Source organism: Giraffa tippelskirchi, chromosome 12, assembly GCF_054371585.1.
Source record: "Giraffa tippelskirchi isolate mGirTip1 chromosome 12, T2T-mGirTip1v1.2.pri, whole genome shotgun sequence".
Classification (NCBI taxonomy): Eukaryota; Metazoa; Chordata; class Mammalia; order Artiodactyla; family Giraffidae; genus Giraffa; species Giraffa tippelskirchi.
Window position 1 is genome coordinate 71,019,580 of NC_137286.1, and position 20,411 is coordinate 71,039,990.

The 20,411-nt window shown below is 54.4% G+C and overlaps 1 protein-coding gene and 1 long non-coding RNA gene across 2 annotated transcripts in view; one reads left to right on the forward strand and one right to left on the reverse strand.

The window, feature by feature from the left end:
* LOC145529707 (uncharacterized) overlaps nucleotides 1–20,411 on the forward strand; it is a 1,704,434-nt gene that overhangs the window by 577,390 nt on the left and 1,106,633 nt on the right. Inside the window, exons 74-76 of the long non-coding RNA XR_014071296.1 lie at nucleotides 3,498–3,609; nucleotides 11,139–11,250; nucleotides 18,781–18,892. This is a non-coding gene — a long non-coding RNA (uncharacterized LOC145529707). The remainder of the gene's footprint in view (nucleotides 1–3,497; nucleotides 3,610–11,138; nucleotides 11,251–18,780; nucleotides 18,893–20,411) is intronic.
* On the reverse strand, nucleotides 13,293–18,162 carry LOC145529507 (uncharacterized). Its single transcript, XM_081550082.1, has 3 exons — nucleotides 14,906–18,162; nucleotides 14,194–14,506; nucleotides 13,293–13,943 (listed from the first exon to the last, which is right to left on the reverse strand). Exons 1-3 carry the CDS (start codon nucleotides 15,140–15,142, stop codon nucleotides 13,315–13,317), a joined length of 1,179 nt encoding a protein of 392 aa, XP_081406208.1. The 5' UTR covers nucleotides 15,143–18,162; the 3' UTR covers nucleotides 13,293–13,314.

Here is a 20,411-nt window from a genome sequence, read left to right on the forward strand (position 1 = left end):
GGGTGCAGCCAGGGCCTGAGCTCCGAGGACCCCGCTGCTCTCAGACCAGGCTCCTTCTTCTCATAAGTGGTGTGGCCCTGGACAAGCATATGCCCCTCAGGGTTTCCCCAGTCTCTCCATCTGCAGAGTGGGGGTCATTCTCCCATCTGTTTCCTAGGTCTGTCGGCCTACGAGCAGCTCCGTGCCTCTCCACCTGGGGCCGATATCACGTGGAGCTTGTGCGCTGAGACTTCAGAAAGAAAGACTCCATCCAGGGCTGACACAGCACAGAATGGGGCAGAACGAGGCCTGGATGCGCCGTGGTACCCAGGAAAAGGCACTGCCCCTCCTGACTGTTTTGAGACCCCACATCCAAGTTGGAGGCCCGAAAGGAAGACTCGAAGGTCTCCCTCTCTTATAGAAAAGAGTAGCCAACTTTCTGGTCCTCTGTTTCCATTGAGATTCTGTTCAAGTGTCCCAGCTCGGCTTCTGCGGGTGGCTGAGCTTCTAATGGCTCCCTGCGTTCTTGTCTTTTCCTCTCCAAACCTTCCGTCCTTTTCCCCCTTCTGGGGTGGATGGGCGCTGTCATTGCTTCTACCTTCGAGACAGATTGATGAAAAGTCTGGACCATCGACTCCTTTCCTCTCTTTGGTTCCGTGTCTCTCTCTGGCTGTGTCCCTCTCTTTTCCTTTCTCGATTCAGTCTGTGTCTTCCTCTTTCTCTCTCGTGTGTGGATGGATGGATGCTAGGAATGCACATGTATATGATTAGATGAGGGTTATGTTTTAGGGATGGGTTAGAGGGAGAGAAAGGCTTTAGGTCGGAGTTGGTCATGGGGGAAGGGTCAAGGGTGGTGGTGGTGTTTCTTGGAATCTGAGTGCTGTGCATTCTTCGTCTCTTTCCATATGAACCCCTTCTCAGATACACCACTTGCAAGGAGTCTCTCATGTTCCGTTTCCTATCTTTTGCATCTGTGAATGCTTAGCTTCTCTGTTGTGAAGAGGTTCCATTGGATGGAAACCCATTGGTGTACTTCGTTTCCCTCTTTCCCTTACTTGAAGAGACCCATTTCTACCTCCGCCCAGCAAATGGCAAGGAGACTCTGATGTTAAGGAGCCTTTGACCTACGCTTCTTTCTAGCTATCTCATGACATCAGTCTTTAGGGTGAGGTTTTTCCCCGATATTGAGGTGGTGTGAGATCAAAACCAATAGCGTTCTTCAGATGTAGCTGTCTGGTTTTCCCATGGCCATTTATTGAAGAGGCTTTCTTGTTCCCATTTGGATATTCTCCCCTTCTGTGTCAGAGATGAGTTGACCATGGATGCCGGGGTTTGTTTCTGGACCCTCAACTTTATTCCATCGATCTGGATCTGTGTGTGTTGTTGTATTCCCAATAGCATACTGTCCTGCTGCTGCCGCTGCGGCTAAGTCACTTCAGTCGTGTCTGACTCTGCGCGACCCCATGGCCTGCAGCCTACCAGGCTCCTCCGTCCAGGGCATTTTCCAGGCAAGAGTACTGGCGTGGGTCGCCATCGCCTTCTCCGATACGCTCCTGAGGATCCTAGTTTGGTCGTCTAATTTCCTTTCACACAACCTTGGATGTCCGTATCGGGGCTTTTTCGTCGGATTGTATTGACAATTTAGGCTCTTTTCTGTTTCCGTAACCCCTTTTGCAGTTCTTTGTTCGGTGCGACAATGCATTGGCATTTTGGGAGGAATAGCATCCAAGCTGTGGATTGCCTTGTGGGGCTGTGACATCATTTTCCCAATAGGAATTCTTTCAAGCCCTGAGCACAGCTTCTCTTTCCAGTGATTGGTGTGGGCTTGATCTTCCTTCTTCCATCTCTCGCCGTTTTGTGAGAACAGGTCCTTCCTTCCCTTCTGGGTTAGATGGACTCGTGGGTATCACTTCAGTGCATGGCATTGTCAGTGGGGGTGATAATTCCCTTCTCATTGGAAGACTTTGCTGTGAGTATTAGAAATGCAAGTGATTTCTCTTCCCCTTCCTCCCTGTCCATCTCTCAGAGCCACCGGGAAACAGAGGCCTCATCCAGGGTCACACAGGCCTGAGGGAGTGCAACTAGACTGTTGTTTCTTCAGGCCCTCCGTGCTGGACATCATCCGGGATACTCTGTGTGTGTCTTCCTCAGTCTGGTGTCCCTTCAGACCTTTCCCTAGTTTTCACAGGCTTGTTGTGTTGGTGTTCTTTGTCTGTTTGGAGACACATCCTTGAGAAGCTTTGTGTTTCCACTCATTCGTCTCGCGATGTATGACCTGTCTTTTGCTTTTGTAATGAGGTCTTTCCCACAGTAGATATCTTTGATTTTGCAAAGTCCACTGTATTCTCTGGGTTGTTTTGTGGACTGCCTTTTAGTTTTGTGTGTGAAGACTCAAAGCACGTGTCCGGTTTCTGCTCATTGTTCTTCTAGATTTGTGACAAGTTTTCATGGAAACTTTGTCTAGGGATAACTGGAAGTGAACTCGGTGTAAGGTGTCAAGTCTCCATCTCCATTCATGTCATGCCCTGCAGTTTCCAATTCCCTGTTCCTGAGTGGTTTTGGAGACCTTGTGGGAAGTTTGGTTGCATGGGAGTTTGCATTTCCACCTTGAGTAGATTCCCACTGTTCTGCCCTCAGGGACACTGTCAAGGGGGAGTGAGGAGCAGCCTGCACTTCCAGCAGTGACCACACGGTGGGGCGAGTGCTGCTCTCCCCTCTGGGAGCCCCAGGCCACAGGCATCCCAGTGAGGAGCCAGCTCTGTGCTCGGCTGAAAGGAGTTAGACTCTCAGGAGCCTCTGAGCCCTTGCCTTTGGATCACCCAGGGTGGGCATTTACTGTGACAGAAAAAAATTGCCCTGAATTCCATGGACGGAAGAGCCTGGCTGTGTAGAGTTCGTGAGTTGCCGTGAATCAGACACAACTGAGGACACAAAAACTCAATAGACTAAAACACTTTTGGGGGGTGGGGGGAGTGAAAGGGGGTGATGTGGGGTTTTTTTGTCGTATATAATAGCCAAGGGAAATCTAGTTTAAACCTAAATTCACATAGATGGGAAAGGTATAGCTCTCCGTCACCCTATTAAAAAAAAAAAAAAAACTACTTAACTTTTCTGAAAGTTTATTTAGTAGCTTCCTTGAGCAGTTCATTGTGAAGCATTTTTTTTTTTTTCTGTGACATCGGCCTCATTAAAAAGTACGGTTTGCCTTTACTGGATAATTTTGTTCATTGGTTTGTTAGGGAATCTTGGTAATATTTGAGTTTCCTGGGGAGCATGGTCACATGACCTGGCCCTGGCCAATCGGTGCGTTCCACCTCCCTGGCCACTGTGATTGGCTCCGGACTGGGGCAGTGCCCAATCGGGGCCCAGGGCCGGGCCTCACGTTGGAAGCCAGGGGAAGACGAGCTCTCGTCCTGCTGGGGTAGGGGAAGGGGTGGGGCCGGGGGAGGTCAGGCTCCAGCAGTGGGAGGGGCTTGAGGTCCGCCTGCGGCAGTTGGTGACCTTCCTGCTCCCCTCAGGGCAGAGCCGCCGGCCTGAGAATGAGGGCGCTGCTGAGCCCAGGGGCTGGGATGGCCCGTTGCTGCTGTGGTCCCAGAGCTCCACCCGAGAACTGACGGAGGCCGTCTGCCCGTGAGTCCTCTCCCGCTTGTCTGTCAGCTTGTTTGAACCATGCTGGGTTTTCTGCCCAGCCGGCTAAGGGGAATCCCTGGAAATGCAAGGGTGTGGGTTTTGGCAGACTTCAGGGAAGACATGCCAGATGAGCCTGGGAGACTCCAGCTTAATCTGGATTCAGGAGATATCTCTTCGGGCCAGCTAGTAATTGTAGGATAAGCCTAATGAGTCTTCACAGGATGAAGAGAGTAACGTGCCAAGGTAGCAATCGATGTCCTCATTCGAGAGGATGATGAAGCTGGTGCTCAGAGAAGGGGGGAACTTGGCCACAGCAAGGAGGTGTGCACCCAGACGGAACCCCCAGATCCGGCCATTTGAGCTCAGGGAGGCCACTGGTGTGGCTTGTCCCTGTGGCAGGGGCCGAGGCACGCAGCCCACCCTGATTCCTGCGGGGGCCTGACTTGGGAAGTGCCATCTGGTAGCTTTGAGACTCACCAAACCAAATTGCACTGGAGAGAGGAAGGACACCTTCCTTCATCCACCCCCCACCCCCGCCGGATTCCCACATACCCTGACCCCTTTCTCTGGATTTCGGAGCCATTTCCAGAGTCCCGCTCATATGACCTCATTCGAAGTGCACTGTGGACGAGCTGCCATCTGCAGCTGCTACCACAGCAGCCAAGGGCTTTATCTCCCGAGTACCTCCCTTCCTTTGGAACTTGGGGGCCCTCTACTCCCCACTTGCACACCACAGACCTTTGCTGAGGATTGTGGGGACCCTCACTCAGTTTGCAGCACGTTGTAGCCATCCCTGTCCTCTCAATACCTCCCTTGCAACTCAGCTTGTGAGCTCCTTTGGAGCAGCGTGGCCCACCTGGCTGCAACGGCAGAGACACAGCTGACAGTGAAACAACAGCTTCGATCTGACAGCCGGAAAGCTCTGTCAAAAGGGACCTCCCTCTTCACACCGTAGAGGCTGTAGGAGCCGCCAGGGTTTGGGAACCAGTGCTGGGGCCAAAATGACTCCACAGCTGTTTTCCTTCCTGGGGAGGGTTCTGGCTCGAGTGGGAATGGCTCAAGTCTCCTAAGGTTCTGAAAGCCCACTGTGTGCAGATTCACGGTACACAGAGAGGAGAAGGTGGAGTCCTGCCCTGGAGGTGGTCACAGCTCACGGATGAGCCAGGCAGGCAGGCAGGCAGGCAGGGCATGAGACCACCTGAGCTGCCTTCATGAGTGAGTGGTGTGGGGGCAGAGGAAGAGAAGCCGGTCTGCTCCCTCATGTGGTGCCCAGGGCAGGTTGTCCCCAGAGGAAACCCTTACGACGGTGAGGACTCTCACTGCTGTTTCCCAAGGGGTTCCGTCGGTGCGTGTCTTCCCCGGAGCGGTCAGGCCGTCTCTAAAGTACACTGGCCATGGGCATTGCCTCTCCTTGGAACTTCCCATGTGTTTCTCTTTTGTATGGAACAGTGATTTTTCTAGAGGGGTTCTGGGCCACAAGGTTGTTGGGTCATTTGCTAGCCTTCTGTCGTGAAGAACGCTTTCCTGGGCGTTGGGGTGGTTTGTTGTTCCAGCTCCCTTTCTTGGCTTCTTTTGGGAGCTGGTGCAACAAGAGGAGCTCAGCCTCTGCCTTCTGGCTGAGATGTCACCCTTCAAACAGCAATGCCTGCCTGGAGATAATGATGGCATTTGCCAAAAGGGCTTCGTTTGGCACATGATATCTTGAAAGGACGTACACCGTCCTTTCAGCTATCAAAGGCTAGTTCAAATGACATAAAAATGAGAACTCTCCAATGGAGTCTTACAGTAGGTGGAGAGTCCGAAAAAAACTCCTTCAGTCATCTCACTGAGAGTCATTGATTGGGGACACCAAGAATATAGGAAGGAATGCAGAAAGAAAAGATGAAATTGTGGTCAGGATCGGGGGGAGGGATGAACAGGGCCTGCTTGCCTTGAACCCAGGCTTTGTTGGCGGGTGGGGCATAAAGATCGAACGGGTCTGAAACTACAGAGTGGTGATGGTAACACCGTATCACCAGAGTTACACAACAGTGTCCCAAATTGCAACAATGATGAAAAAGTTTACTAATCCCAACTTAACCAACAAAAATAGACGAAACCATACAAAAAGTAAAACATCACCAGAAAGGTGGAAACAAACCAAATGCAAAGCAGCTCAGGGGAAAGGAACTCCATGTCCCCTGGGGGCAGACCGAGTTGCCGGCGTCCACGGTGAGCAGACAGGGATGGAGGCTGCAGAGCCGACCGCTCCCCTGGACATGGTGTTTCCGGCAAGGGCTCTGGGTCTCTGTCCAGAGCGGGGGCTCGTTCTTCCTGCAGGGGCGGGTGAGTCATCGTCGGCGTCTGGGTGTTGCGCGGGAGCCAGGGCAGGCTCTCCCTGCCGAGGCGGTGACTCCTCCTCTGCCTCGGGTTCTCCTGCCAAAGCCCGAGCAGGTACAGGTGCACGTGGAGGTGGAGGTTCTGGCTGAGGGGGTGGGACATCAGTGCCTGGGGCTGGGGGTCCTGCAGGCACGGAAATCCGATCTGCCCGGTGTGCTGGCCAGTACCCAGCTGGCCTGGTGTCTCTGCGAGGGCAAGGCTCGGTTCTCCATCTGCCCTCGGTGGATCCCTGGGTCCTGCACCTGGAGCCACCACCTCTGTAGGCACAGGTCTGGGAAGTGGAGCCTGTTTCCAGTTGGAGGCCAGTGCGAGAGCTGGGGGAGAAGCAAAGTTTGCCCACAGACCAGCCTTGGCATGTGCGTATCCCGGGACAGAAAGCTTCCAAGAGATTCCGAAAGAATACCCAGGGTTGGATGTCTTTTGGGACTGAAGTGTGCAAGATGGGGGTGGGGGTGTGAGGCCAGCGCTTGCTGCAGGCCCAGCAGCATCTTTCGGGGACTCGTCCCTGTGTAGCTCAGCACCCCCTCCCCACACACTCCCGTGCACCAGCCCCAGAGTCCTTACCTCTGTGCTCTGGTGTGCTGGGCTCCAGGTCCTCCTGCTGCCTCAGAGGCCGGGGTTCTCGGGACTCTGGGTCGGAGCCGGGTGTGCTGAGCTCCGTGGCAGCCTCAGACTGGGCCGCCGGGTGTATCCTGGGCGGTGTCTCGGCAGCAGGCCTTCCCCGCCTCCGCTTCGCCCCCGGTGGGGCTGATGCCTCCGTGGGCACGCTCACCTGGAGCCTGCACTGGGCCTCACGGGCGGGGGGTTGGTGCTCCGACCCCTCCCTCCGGGAGGTGGACGGGGTGTCCCCGTCCTCGGCCTCATCACGTGGGAAGCTCTGCAACGACAGTGACCGTCAGCCAGCCGTGCTGGGAGTTTTCCGAGCTGGGCCTGGCCAGTGGAGCCGCTGCTTCTGCCTGCTCGAACTTCTCTTCCCAGAAGGGTCAGAGACGTGTGTCTGCTCAGATCCCCACCCGGGAGGAAAGAGACCCACCTGAGGGTGTGAGGTCAGCCTGGGCGGCCGGCCCTGCCCGCACTGTTCCCATCCCAGCCAGCCTGATCTCCCCTGGGGTGTGGACACAACTTGTCCGCAGGCTTCTGACCCCACATCCGCCTGGACTTCCTTGAGGGAGACACACCCCGAGAAACCCGCATCCACACACACAGGCAAAGGACCCGGTGTTTCCGGGTGGCATGGGAGAGGTGGCCTGGCCCGGCCTGGGGCTCCCCGTGTTACCTTTCTGTTTCTCCGGGCAGAGGGCCAGAGGCCTCTCGGGGGTGCCCTGAGCCAACGTCGACAGGGTGCCACGCACACTGCCTGTGAGCTCTCCTGAGGCCCCGGCCTCTGGGCAGGGGCAAACAGCAGAACATCCTGGCAGCAAGAGATCTGGCTGGGGGCTCCTCTCCGCTCTGGAGGCCTGGATACCCGGGTTGCGGGTTCTGTTGGGTTCTGTTGCCGGCAGGTGACATCATTTCCTGTGGTTCGTGCTGAGGTCCCTTCCCCAAAACTTCCCAAGGGAATCTCTGGGTTTCTGACTGCTCGACCACCCCCCTTAGGCCATGTGCAGGCACATTGACAGCCACACAGCCCAGCCCACAGCCCTGGGGAGGCCTGGGTGCAGCCAGGGCCTGAGCTCCGAGGACCCCGCTGCTCTCAGACCAGGCTCCTTCTTCTCATAAGTGGTGTGGCCCTGGACAAGCATATGCCCCTCAGGGTTTCCCCAGTCTCTCCATCTGCAGAGTGGGGGTCATTCTCCCATCTGTTTCCTAGGTCTGTCGGCCTACGAGCAGCTCCATGCCTCTCCACCTGGGGCCGATATCACGTGGAGCTTGTGCGCTGAGACTTCAGAAAGAAAGACTCCATCCAGGGCTGACACAGCACAGAATGGGGCAGAACGAGGCCTGGATGCGCCGTGGTACCCAGGAAAAGGCACTGCCCCTCCTGACTGTTTTGAGACCCCACATCCAAGTTGGAGGCCCGAAAGGAAGACTCGAAGGTCTCCCTCTCTTATAGAAAAGAGTAGCCAACTTTCTGGTCCTCTGTTTCCATTGAGATTCTGTTCAAGTGTCCCAGCTCGGCTTCTGCGGGTGGCTGAGCTTCTAATGGCTCCCTGCGTTCTTGTCTTTTCCTCTCCAAACCTTCCGTCCTTTTCCCCCTTCTGGGGTGGATGGGCGCTGTCATTGCTTCTACCTTCGAGACAGATTGATGAAAAGTCTGGACCATCGACTCCTTTCCTCTCTTTGGTTCCGTGTCTCTCTCTGGCTGTGTCCCTCTCTTTTCCTTTCTCGATTCAGTCTGTGTCTTCCTCTTTCTCTCTCGTGTGTGGATGGATGGATGCTAGGAATGCACATGTATATGATTAGATGAGGGTTATGTTTTAGGGATGGGTTAGAGGGAGAGAAAGGCTTTAGGTCGGAGTTGGTCATGGGGGAAGGGTCAAGGGTGGTGGTGGTGTTTCTTGGAATCTGAGTGCTGTGCATTCTTCGTCTCTTTCCATATGAACCCCTTCTCAGATACACCACTTGCAAGGAGTCTCTCATGTTCCGTTTCCTATCTTTTGCATCTGTGAATGCTTAGCTTCTCTGTTGTGAAGAGGTTCCATTGGATGGAAACCCATTGGTGTACTTTGTTTCCCTCTTTCCCTTACTTGAAGAGACCCATTTCTACCTCCGCCCAGCAAATGGCAAGGAGACTCTGATGTTAAGGAGCCTTTGACCTACGCTTCTTTCTAGCTATCTCATGACATCAGTCTTTAGGGTGAGGTTTTTCCCCGATATTGAGGTGGTGTGAGATCAAAACCAATAGCGTTCTTCAGATGTAGCTGTCTGGTTTTCCCATGGCCATTTATTGAAGAGGCTTTCTTGTTCCCATTTGGATATTCTCCCCTTCTGTGTCAGAGATGAGTTGACCATGGATGCCGGGGTTTGTTTCTGGACCCTCAACTTTATTCCATCGATCTGGATCTGTGTGTGTTGTTGTATTCCCAATAGCATACTGTCCTGCTGCTGCCGCTGCGGCTAAGTCACTTCAGTCGTGTCTGACTCTGCGCGACCCCATGGCCTGCAGCCTACCAGGCTCCTCCGTCCAGGGCATTTTCCAGGCAAGAGTACTGGCGTGGGTCGCCATCGCCTTCTCCGATACGCTCCTGAGGATCCTAGTTTGGTCGTCTAATTTCCTTTCACACAACCTTGGGTGTCCGTATCGGGGCTTTTTCGTCGGATTGTATTGACAATTTAGGCTCTTTTCTGTTTCCGTAACCCCTTTTGCAGTTCTTTGTTCGGTGCGACAATGCATTGGCATTTTGGGAGGAATAGCATCCAAGCTGTGGATTGCCTTGTGGGGCTGTGACATCATTTTCCCAATAGGAATTCTTTCAAGCCCTGAGCACAGCTTCTCTTTCCAGTGATTGGTGTGGGCTTGATCTTCCTTCTTCCATCTCTCGCCGTTTTGTGAGAACAGGTCCTTCCTTCCCTTCTGGGTTAGATGGACTCGTGGGTATCACTTCAGTGCATGGCATTGTCAGTGGGGGTGATAATTCCCTTCTCATTGGAAGACTTTGCTGTGAGTATTAGAAATGCAAGTGATTTCTCTTCCCCTTCCTCCCTGTCCATCTCTCAGAGCCACCGGGAAACAGAGGCCTCATCCAGGGTCACACAGGCCTGAGGGAGTGCAACTAGACTGTTGTTTCTTCAGGCCCTCCGTGCTGGACATCATCCGGGATACTCTGTGTGTGTCTTCCTCAGTCTGGTGTCCCTTCAGACCTTTCCCTAGTTTTCACAGGCTTGTTGTGTTGGTGTTCTTTGTCTGTTTGGAGACACATCCTTGAGAAGCTTTGTGTTTCCACTCATTCGTCTCGCGATGTATGACCTGTCTTTTGCTTTTGTAATGAGGTCTTTCCCACAGTAGATATCTTTGATTTTGCAAAGTCCACTGTATTCTCTGGGTTGTTTTGTGGACTGCCTTTTAGTTTTGTGTGTGAAGACTCAAAGCACGTGTCCGGTTTCTGCTCATTGTTCTTCTAGATTTGTGACAAGTTTTCATGGAAACTTTGTCTAGGGATAACTGGAAGTGAACTCGGTGTAAGGTGTCAAGTCTCCATCTCCATTCATGTCATGCCCTGCAGTTTCCAATTCCCTGTTCCTGAGTGGTTTTGGAGACCTTGTGGGAAGTTTGGTTGCATGGGAGTTTGCATTTCCACCTTGAGTAGATTCCCACTGTTCTGCCCTCAGGGACACTGTCAAGGGGGAGTGAGGAGCAGCCTGCACTTCCAGCAGTGACCACACGGTGGGGCGAGTGCTGCTCTCCCCTCTGGGAGCCCCAGGCCACAGGCATCCCAGTGAGGAGCCAGCTCTGTGCTCGGCTGAAAGGAGTTAGACTCTCAGGAGCCTCTGAGCCCTTGCCTTTGGATCACCCAGGGTGGGCATTTACTGTGACAGAAAAAAATTGCCCTGAATTCCATGGACGGAAGAGCCTGGCTGTGTAGAGTTCGTGAGTTGCCGTGAATCAGACACAACTGAGGACACAAAAACTCAATAGACTAAAACACTTTTGGGGGGTGGGGGGAGTGAAAGGGGGTGATGTGGGGTTTTTTTGTCGTATATAATAGCCAAGGGAAATCTAGTTTAAACCTAAATTCACATAGATGGGAAAGGTATAGCTCTCCATCACCCTATTAAAAAAAAAAAAAAAACTACTTAACTTTTCTGAAAGTTTATTTAGTAGCTTCCTTGAGCAGTTCATTGTGAAGCTTTTTTTTTTTTTTCTGTGACATCGGCCTCATTAAAAAGTACGGTTTGCCTTTACTGGATAATTTTGTTCATTGGTTTGTTAGGGAATCTTGGTAATATTTGAGTTTCCTGGGGAGCATGGTCACATGACCTGGCCCTGGCCAATCGGTGCGTTCCACCTCCCTGGCCACTGTGATTGGCTCCGGACTGGGGCAGTGCCCAATCGGGGCCCAGGGCCGGGCCTCACGTTGGAAGCCAGGGGAAGACGAGCTCTCGTCCTGCTGGGGTAGGGGAAGGGGTGGGGCCGGGGGAGGTCAGGCTCCAGCAGTAGGAGGGGCTTGAGGTCCGCCTGCGGCAGTTGGTGACCTTCCTGCTCCCCTCAGGGCAGAGCCGCCGGCCTGAGAATGAGGGCACTGCTGAGCCCAGGGGCTGGGATGGCCCGTTGCTGCTGTGGTCCCAGAGCTCCACCCGAGACCTGACGGAGGCCGTCTGCCCGTGAGTCCTCTCCCGCTTGTCTGTCAGCTTGTTTGAACCATGCTGGGTTTTCTGCCCAGCCGGCTAAGGGGAGTCCCTGGAAATGCAAGGGTGTGGGTTTTGGCAGACTTCAGGGAAGACATGCCAGATGAGCCTGGGAGACTCCAGCTTAATCTGGATTCAGGAGATATCTCTTCGGGCCAGCTAGTAATTGTAGGATAAGCCTAATGAGTCTTCACAGGATGAAGAGAGTAACGTGCCAAGGTAGCAATCGATGTCCTCATTCGAGAGGATGATGAAGCTGGTGCTCAGAGAAGGGGGGAACTTGGCCACAGCAAGGAGGTGTGCACCCAGACGGAACCCCCAGATCCGGCCATTTGAGCTCAGGGAGGCCACTGGTGTGGCTTGTCCCTGTGGCAGGGGCCGAGGCACGCAGCCCACCCTGATTCCTGCGGGGGCCTGACTTGGGAAGTGCCATCTGGTAGCTTTGAGACTCACCAAACCAAATTGCACTGGAGAGAGGAAGGACACCTTCCTTCATCCACCCCCCACCCCCGCCGGATTCCCACATACCCTGACCCCTTTCTCTGGATTTCGGAGCCACTTCCAGAGTCCCGCTCATATGACCTCATTCGAAGTGCACTGTGGACGAGCTGCCATCTGCAGCTGCTACCACAGCAGCCAAGGGCTTTATCTCCCGAGTACCTCCCTTCCTTTGGAACTTGGGGGCCCTCTACTCCCCACTTGCACACCACAGACCTTTGCTGAGGATTGTGGGGACCCTCACTCAGTTTGCAGCACGTTGTAGCCATCCCTGTCCTCTCAATACCTCCCTTGCAACTCAGCTTGTGAGCTCCTTTGGAGCAGCGTGGCCCACCTGGCTGCAACGGCAGAGACACAGCTGACAGTGAAACAACAGCTTCGATCTGACAGCCGGAAAGCTCTGTCAAAAGGGACCTCCCTCTTCACACCGTAGAGGCTGTAGGAGCCGCCAGGGTTTGGGAACCAGTGCTGGGGCCAAAATGACTCCACAGCTGTTTTCCTTCCTGGGGAGGGTTCTGGCTCGAGTGGGAATGGCTCAAGTCTCCTAAGGTTCTGAAAGCCCACTGTGTGCAGATTCACGGTACACAGAGAGGAGAAGGTGGAGTCCTGCCCTGGAGGTGGTCACAGCTCACGGATGAGCCAGGCAGGCAGGCAGGCAGGCAGGGCATGAGAACACCTGAGCTGCCTTCATGAGTGAGTGGTGTGGGGGCAGAGGAAGAGAAGCCGGTCTGCTCCCTCATGTGGTGCCCAGGGCAGGTTGTCCCCAGAGGAAACCCTTACGACGGTGAGGACTCTCACTGCTGTTTCCCAAGGGGTTCCGTCGGTGCGTGTCTTCCCCGGAGCGGTCAGGCCGTCTCTAAAGTACACTGGCCATGGGCATTGCCTCTCCTTGGAACTTCCCATGTGTTTCTCTTTTGTATGGAACAGTGATTTTTCTAGAGGGGTTCTGGGCCACAAGGTTGTTGGGTCATTTGCTAGCCTTCTGTCGTGAAGAACGCTTTCCTGGGCGTTGGGGTGGTTTGTTGTTCCAGCTCCCTTTCTTGGCTTCTTTTGGGAGCTGGTGCAACAAGAGGAGCTCAGCCTCTGCCTTCTGGCTGAGATGTCACCCTTCAAACAGCAATGCCTGCCTGGAGATAATGATGGCATTTGCCAAAAGGGCTTCGTTTGGCACATGATATCTTGAAAGGACGTACACCGTCCTTTCAGCTATCAAAGGCTAGTTCAAATGACATAAAAATGAGAACTCTCCAATGGAGTCTTACAGTAGGTGGAGAGTCCGAAAAAAACTCCTTCAGTCATCTCACTGAGAGTCATTGATTGGGGACACCAAGAATATAGGAAGGAATGCAGAAAGAAAAGATGAAATTGTGGTCAGGATCGGGGGGAGGGATGAACAGGGCCTGCTTGCCTTGAACCCAGGCTTTGTTGGCGGGTGGGGCATAAAGATCGAACGGGTCTGAAACTACAGAGTGGTGATGGTAACACCGTATCACCAGAGTTACACAACAGTGTCCCAAATTGCAACAATGATGAAAAAGTTTACTAATCCCAACTTAACCAACAAAAATAGACGAAACCATACAAAAAGTAAAACATCACCAGAAAGGTGGAAACAAACCAAATGCAAAGCAGCTCAGGGGAAAGGAACTCCATGTCCCCTGGGGGCAGACCGAGTTGCCGGCGTCCACGGTGAGCAGACAGGGATGGAGGCTGCAGAGCCGACCGCTCCCCTGGACATGGTGTTTCCGGCAAGGGCTCTGGGTCTCTGTCCAGAGCGGGGGCTCGTTCTTCCTGCAGGGGCGGGTGAGTCATCGTCGGCGTCTGGGTGTTGCGCGGGAGCCAGGGCAGGCTCTCCCTGCCGAGGCGGTGACTCCTCCTCTGCCTCGGGTTCTCCTGCCAAAGCCCGAGCAGGTACAGGTGCACGTGGAGGTGGAGGTTCTGGCTGAGGGGGTGGGACATCAGTGCCTGGGGCTGGGGGTCCTGCAGGCACGGAAATCCGATCTGCCCGGTGTGCTGGCCAGTACCCAGCTGGCCTGGTGTCTCTGCGAGGGCAAGGCTCGGTTCTCCATCTGCCCTCGGTGGATCCCTGGGTCCTGCACCTGGAGCCACCACCTCTGTAGGCACAGGTCTGGGAAGTGGAGCCTGTTTCCAGTTGGAGGCCAGTGCGAGAGCTGGGGGAGAAGCAAAGTTTGCCCACAGACCAGCCTTGGCATGTGCGTATCCCGGGACAGAAAGCTCCCAAGAGATTCCGAAAGAATACCCAGGGTTGGATGTCTTTTGGGACTGAAGTGTGCAAGATGGGGGTGGGGGTGTGAGGCCAGCGCTTGCTGCAGGCCCGGCAGCATCTTTCGGGGACTCGTCCCTGTGTAGCTCAGCACCCCCTCCCCACACACTCCCGTGCACCAGCCCCAGCGTCCTTACCTCTGTGCTCTGGCGTGCTGGGCTCCAGGTCCTCCTGCTGCCTCAGAGGCCGGGGTTCTCGGGACTCTGGGTCGGAGCCGGGTGTGCTGAGCTCCGTGGCAGCCTCAGACTGGGCCGCCGGGTGTATCCTGGGCGGTGTCTCGGCAGCAGGCCTTCCCCGCCTCCGCTTCGCCCCCGGTGGGGCTGATGCCTCCGTGGGCACGCTCACCTGGACCCTGCACTGGGCCTCACGGGCGGGGGGTTGGTGCTCCGACCCCTCCCTCCGGGAGGTGGACGGGGTGTCCCCGTCCTCGGCCTCATCACGTGGGAAGCTCTGCAACGACAGTGACCGTCAGCCAGCCGTGCTGGGAGTTTTCCGAGCTGGGCCTGGCCAGTGGAGCCGCTGCTTCTGCCTGCTCGAACTTCTCTTCCCAGAAGGGTCAGAGACGTGTGTCTGCTCAGATCCCCACCCGGGAGGAAAGAGACCCACCTGAGGGTGTGAGGTCAGCCTGGGCGGCCGGCCCTGCCCGCACTGTTCCCATCCCAGCCAGCCTGATCTCCCCTGGGGTGTGGACACAACTTGTCCGCAGGCTTCTGACCCCACATCCGCCTGGGCTTCCTTGAGGGAGACACACCCCGAGAAACCCGCATCCACACACACAGGCAAAGGACCCGGTGTTTCCGGGTGGCATGGGAGAGGTGGCCTGGCCCGGCCTGGGGCTCCCCGTGTTACCTTTCTGTTTCTCCGGGCAGAGGGCCAGAGGCCTCTCGGGGGTGCCCTGAGCCAACGTCGACAGGGTGCCCACGCACACTGCCTGTGAGCTCTCCTGAGGCCCCGGCCTCTGGGCAGGGGCAAACAGCAGAACATCCTGGCAGCAAGAGATCTGGCTGGGGGCTCCTCTCCGCTCTGGAGGCCTGGATACCCGGGTTGCGGGTTCTGTTGGGTTCTGTTGCCGGCAGGTGACATCATTTCCTGGGGTTCGTGCTGAGGTCCCTTCCCCAAAACTTCCCAAGGGAATCTCTGGGTTTCTGACTGCTCGACCACCCCCCTTAGGCCATGTGCAGGCACATTGACAGCCACACAGCCCAGCCCACAGCCCTGGGGAGGCCTGGGTGCAGCCAGGGCCTGAGCTCCGAGGACCCCGCTGCTCTCAGACCAGGCTCCTTCTTCTCATAAGTGGTGTGGCCCTGGACAAGCATATGCCCCTCAGGGTTTCCCCAGTCTCTCCATCTGCAGAGTGGGGGTCATTCTCCCATCTGTTTCCTAGGTCTGTCGGCCTACGAGCAGCTCCATGCCTCTCCACCTGGGGCCGATATCACGTGGAGCTTGTGCGCTGAGACTTCAGAAAGAAAGACTCCATCCAGGGCTGACACAGCACAGAATGGGGCAGAACGAGGCCTGGATGCGCCGTGGTACCCAGGAAAAGGCACTGCCCCTCCTGACTGTTTTGAGACCCCACATCCAAGTTGGAGGCCCGAAAGGAAGACTCGAAGGTCTCCCTCTCTTATAGAAAAGAGTAGCCAACTTTCTGGTCCTCTGTTTCCATTGAGATTCTGTTCAAGTGTCCCAGCTCGGCTTCTGCGGGTGGCTGAGCTTCTAATGGCTCCCTGCGTTCTTGTCTTTTCCTCTCCAAACCTTCCGTCCTTTTCCCCCTTCTGGGGTGGATGGGCGCTGTCATTGCTTCTACCTTCGAGACAGATTGATGAAAAGTCTGGACCATCGACTCCTTTCCTCTCTTTGGTTCCGTGTCTCTCTCTGGCTGTGTCCCTCTCTTTTCCTTTCTCGATTCAGTCTGTGTCTTCCTCTTTCTCTCTCGTGTGTGGATGGATGGATGCTAGGAATGCACATGTATATGATTAGATGAGGGTTATGTTTTAGGGATGGGTTAGAGGGAGAGAAAGGCTTTAGGTCGGAGTTGGTCATGGGGGAAGGGTCAAGGGTGGTGGTGGTGTTTCTTGGAATCTGAGTGCTGTGCATTCTTCGTCTCTTTCCATATGAACCCCTTCTCAGATACACCACTTGCAAGGAGTCTCTCATGTTCCGTTTCCTATCTTTTGCATCTGTGAATGCTTAGCTTCTCTGTTGTGAAGAGGTTCCATTGGATGGAAACCCATTGGTGTACTTCGTTTCCCTCTTTCCCTTACTTGAAGAGACCCATTTCTACCTCCGCCCAGCAAATGGCAAGGAGACTCTGATGTTAAGGAGCCTTTGACCTACGCTTCTTTCTAGCTATCTCAAGACATCAGTCTTTAGGGTGAGGTTTTTCCCCGATATTGAGGTGGTGTGAGATCAAAACCAATAGCGTTCTTCAGATGTAGCTGTCTGGTTTTCCCATGGCCATTTATTGAAGAGGCTTTCTTGTTCCCATTTGGATATTCTCCCCTTCTGTGTCAGAGATGAGTTGACCATGGATGCCGGGGTTTGTTTCTGGACCCTCAACTTTATTCCATCGATCTGGATCTGTGTGTGTTGTTGTATTCCCAATAGCATACTGTCCTGCTGCTGCCGCTGCGGCTAAGTCACTTCAGTCGTGTCTGACTCTGCGCGACCCCATGGCCTGCAGCCTACCAGGCTCCTCCGTCCAGGGCATTTTCCAGGCAAGAGTACTGGCGTGGGTCGCCATCGCCTTCTCCGATACGCTCCTGAGGATCCTAGTTTGGTCGTCTAATTTCCTTTCACACAACCTTGGATGTCCGTATCGGGGCTTTTTCGTCGGATTGTATTGACAATTTAGGCTCTTTTCTGTTTCCGTAACCCCTTTTGCAGTTCTTTGTTCGGTGCGACAATGCATTGGCATTTTGGGAGGAATAGCATCCAAGCTGTGGATTGCCTTGTGGGGCTGTGACATCATTTTCCCAATAGGAATTCTTTCAAGCCCTGAGCACAGCTTCTCTTTCCAGTGATTGGTGTGGGCTTGATCTTCCTTCTTCCATCTCTCGCCGTTTTTTGAGAACAGGTCCTTCCTTCCCTTCTGGGTTAGATGGACTCGTGGGTATCACTTCAGTGCATGGCATTGTCAGTGGGGGTGATAATTCCCTTCTCATTGGAAGACTTTGCTGTGAGTATTAGAAATGCAAGTGATTTCTCTTCCCCTTCCTCCCTGTCCATCTCTCAGAGCCACCGGGAAACAGAGGCCTCATCCAGGGTCACACAGGCCTGAGGGAGTGCAACTAGACTGTTGTTTCTTCAGGCCCTCCGTGCTGGACATCATCCGGGATACTCTGTGTGTGTCTTCCTCAGTCTGGTGTCCCTTCAGACCTTTCCCTAGTTTTCACAGGCTTGTTGTGTTGGTGTTCTTTGTCTGTTTGGAGACACATCCTTGAGAAGCTTTGTGTTTCCACTCATTCGTCTCGCGATGTATGACCTGTCTTTTGCTTTTGTAATGAGGTCTTTCCCACAGTAGATATCTTTGATTTTGCAAAGTCCACTGTATTCTCTGGGTTGTTTTGTGGACTGCCTTTTAGTTTTGTGTGTGAAGACTCAAAGCACGTGTCCGGTTTCTGCTCATTGTTCTTCTAGATTTGTGACAAGTTTTCATGGAAACTTTGTCTAGGGATAACTGGAAGTGAACTCGGTGTAAGGTGTCAAGTCTCCATCTCCATTCATGTCATGCCCTGCAGTTTCCAATTCCCTGTTCCTGAGTGGTTTTGGAGACCTTGTGGGAAGTTTGGTTGCATGGGAGTTTGCATTTCCACCTTGAGTAGATTCCCACTGTTCTGCCCTCAGGGACACTGTCAAGGGGGAGTGAGGAGCAGCCTGCACTTCCAGCAGTGACCACACGGTGGGGCGAGTGCTGCTCTCCCCTCTGGGAGCCCCAGGCCACAGGCATCCCAGTGAGGAGCCAGCTCTGTGCTCGGCTGAAAGGAGTTAGACTCTCAGGAGCCTCTGAGCCCTTGCCTTTGGATCACCCAGGGTGGGCATTTACTGTGACAGAAAAAAATTGCCCTGAATTCCATGGACGGAAGAGCCTGGCTGTGTAGAGTTCGTGAGTTGCCGTGAATCAGACACAACTGAGGACACAAAAACTCAATAGACTAAAACACTTTTGGGGGGTGGGGGGAGTGAAAGGGGGTGATGTGGGGTTTTTTTGTCGTATATAATAGCCAAGGGAAATCTAGTTTAAACCTAAATTCACATAGATGGGAAAGGTATAGCTCTCCATCACCCTATTAAAAAAAAAAAAAAAACTACTTAACTTTTCTGAAAGTTTATTTAGTAGCTTCCTTGAGCAGTTCATTGTGAAGCTTTTTTTTTTTTTTCTGTGACATCGGCCTCATTAAAAAGTACGGTTTGCCTTTACTGGATAATTTTGTTCATTGGTTTGTTAGGGAATCTTGGTAATATTTGAGTTTCCTGGGGAGCATGGTCACATGACCTGGCCCTGGCCAATCGGTGCGTTCCACCTCCCTGGCCACTGTGATTGGCTCCGGACTGGGGCAGTGCCCAATCGGGGCCCAGGGCCGGGCCTCACGTTGGAAGCCAGGGGAAGACGAGCTCTCGTCCTGCTGGGGTAGGGGAAGGGGTGGGGCCGGGGGAGGTCAGGCTCCAGCAGTAGGAGGGGCTTGAGGTCCGCCTGCGGCAGTTGGTGACCTTCCTGCTCCCCTCAGGGCAGAGCCGCCGGCCTGAGAATGAGGGCACTGCTGAGCCCAGGGGCTGGGATGGCCCGTTGCTGCTGTGGTCCCAGAGCTCCACCCGAGACCTGACGGAGGCCGTCTGCCCGTGAGTCCTCTCCCGCTTGTCTGTCAGCTTGTTTGAACCATGCTGGGTTTTCTGCCCAGCCGGCTAAGGGGAGTCCCTGGAAATGCAAGGGTGTGGGTTTTGGCAGACTTCAGGGAAGACATGCCAGATGAGCCTGGGAGACTCCAGCTTAATCTGGATTCAGGAGATATCTCTTCGGGCCAGCTAGTAATTGTAGGATAAGCCTAATGAGTCTTCACAGGATGAAGAGAGTAACGTGCCAAGGTAGCAATCGATGTCCTCATTCGAGAGGATGATGAAGCTGGTGCTCAGAGAAGGGGGGAACTTGGCCACAGCAAGGAGGTGTGCACCCAGACGGAACCCCCAGATCCGGCCATTTGAGCTCAGGGAGGCCACTGGTGTGGCTTGTCCCTGTGGCAGGGGCCGAGGCACGCAGCCCACCCTGATTCCTGCGGGGGCCTGACTTGGGAAGTGCCATCTGGTAGCTTTGAGACTCACCAAACCAAATTGCACTGGAGAGAGGAAGGACACCTTCCTTCATCCACCCCCCACCCCCGCCGGATTCCCACATACCCTGACCCCTTTCTCTGGATTTCGGAGCCACTTCCAGAGTCCCGCTCATATGACCTCATTCGAAGTGCACTGTGGACGAGCTGCCATCTGCAGCTGCTACCACAGCAGCCAAGGGCTTTATCTCCCGAGTACCTCCCTTCCTTTGGAACTTGGGGGCCCTCTACTCCCCACTTGCACACCACAGACCTTTGCTGAGGATTGTGGGGACCCTCACTCAGTTTGCAGCACGTTGTAGCCATCCCTGTCCTCTCAATACCTCCCTTGCAACTCAGCTTGTGAGCTCCTTTGGAGCAGCGTGGCCCACCTGGCTGCAACGGCAGAGACACAGCTGACAGTGAAACAACAGCTTCGATCTGACAGCCGGAAAGCTCTGTCAAAAGGGACCTCCCTCTTCACACCGTAGAGGCTGTAGGAGCCGCCAGGGTTTGGGAACCAGTGCTGGGGCCAAAATGACTCCACAGCTGTTTTCCTTCCTGGGGAGGGTTCTGGCTCGAGTGGGAATGGCTCAAGTCTCCTAAGGTTCTGAAAGCCCACTGTGTGCAGATTCACGGTACACAGAGAGGAGAAGGTGGAGTCCTGCCCTGGAGGTGGTCACAGCTCACGGATGAGCCAGGCAGGCAGGCAGGCAGGCAGGGCATGAGAACACCTGAGCTGCCTTCATGAGTGAGTGGTGTGGGGGCAGAGGAAGAGAAGCCGGTCTGCTCCCTCATGTGGTGCCCAGGGCAGGTTGTCCCCAGAGGAAACCCTTACGACGGTGAGGACTCTCACTGCTGTTTCCCAAGGGGTTCCGTCGGTGCGTGTCTTCCCCGGAGCGGTCAGGCCGTCTCTAAAGTACACTGGCCATGGGCATTGCCTCTCCTTGGAACTTCCCATGTGTTTCTCTTTTGTATGGAACAGTGATTTTTCTAGAGGGGTTCTGGGCCACAAGGTTGTTGGGTCATTTGCTAGCCTTCTGTCGTGAAGAACG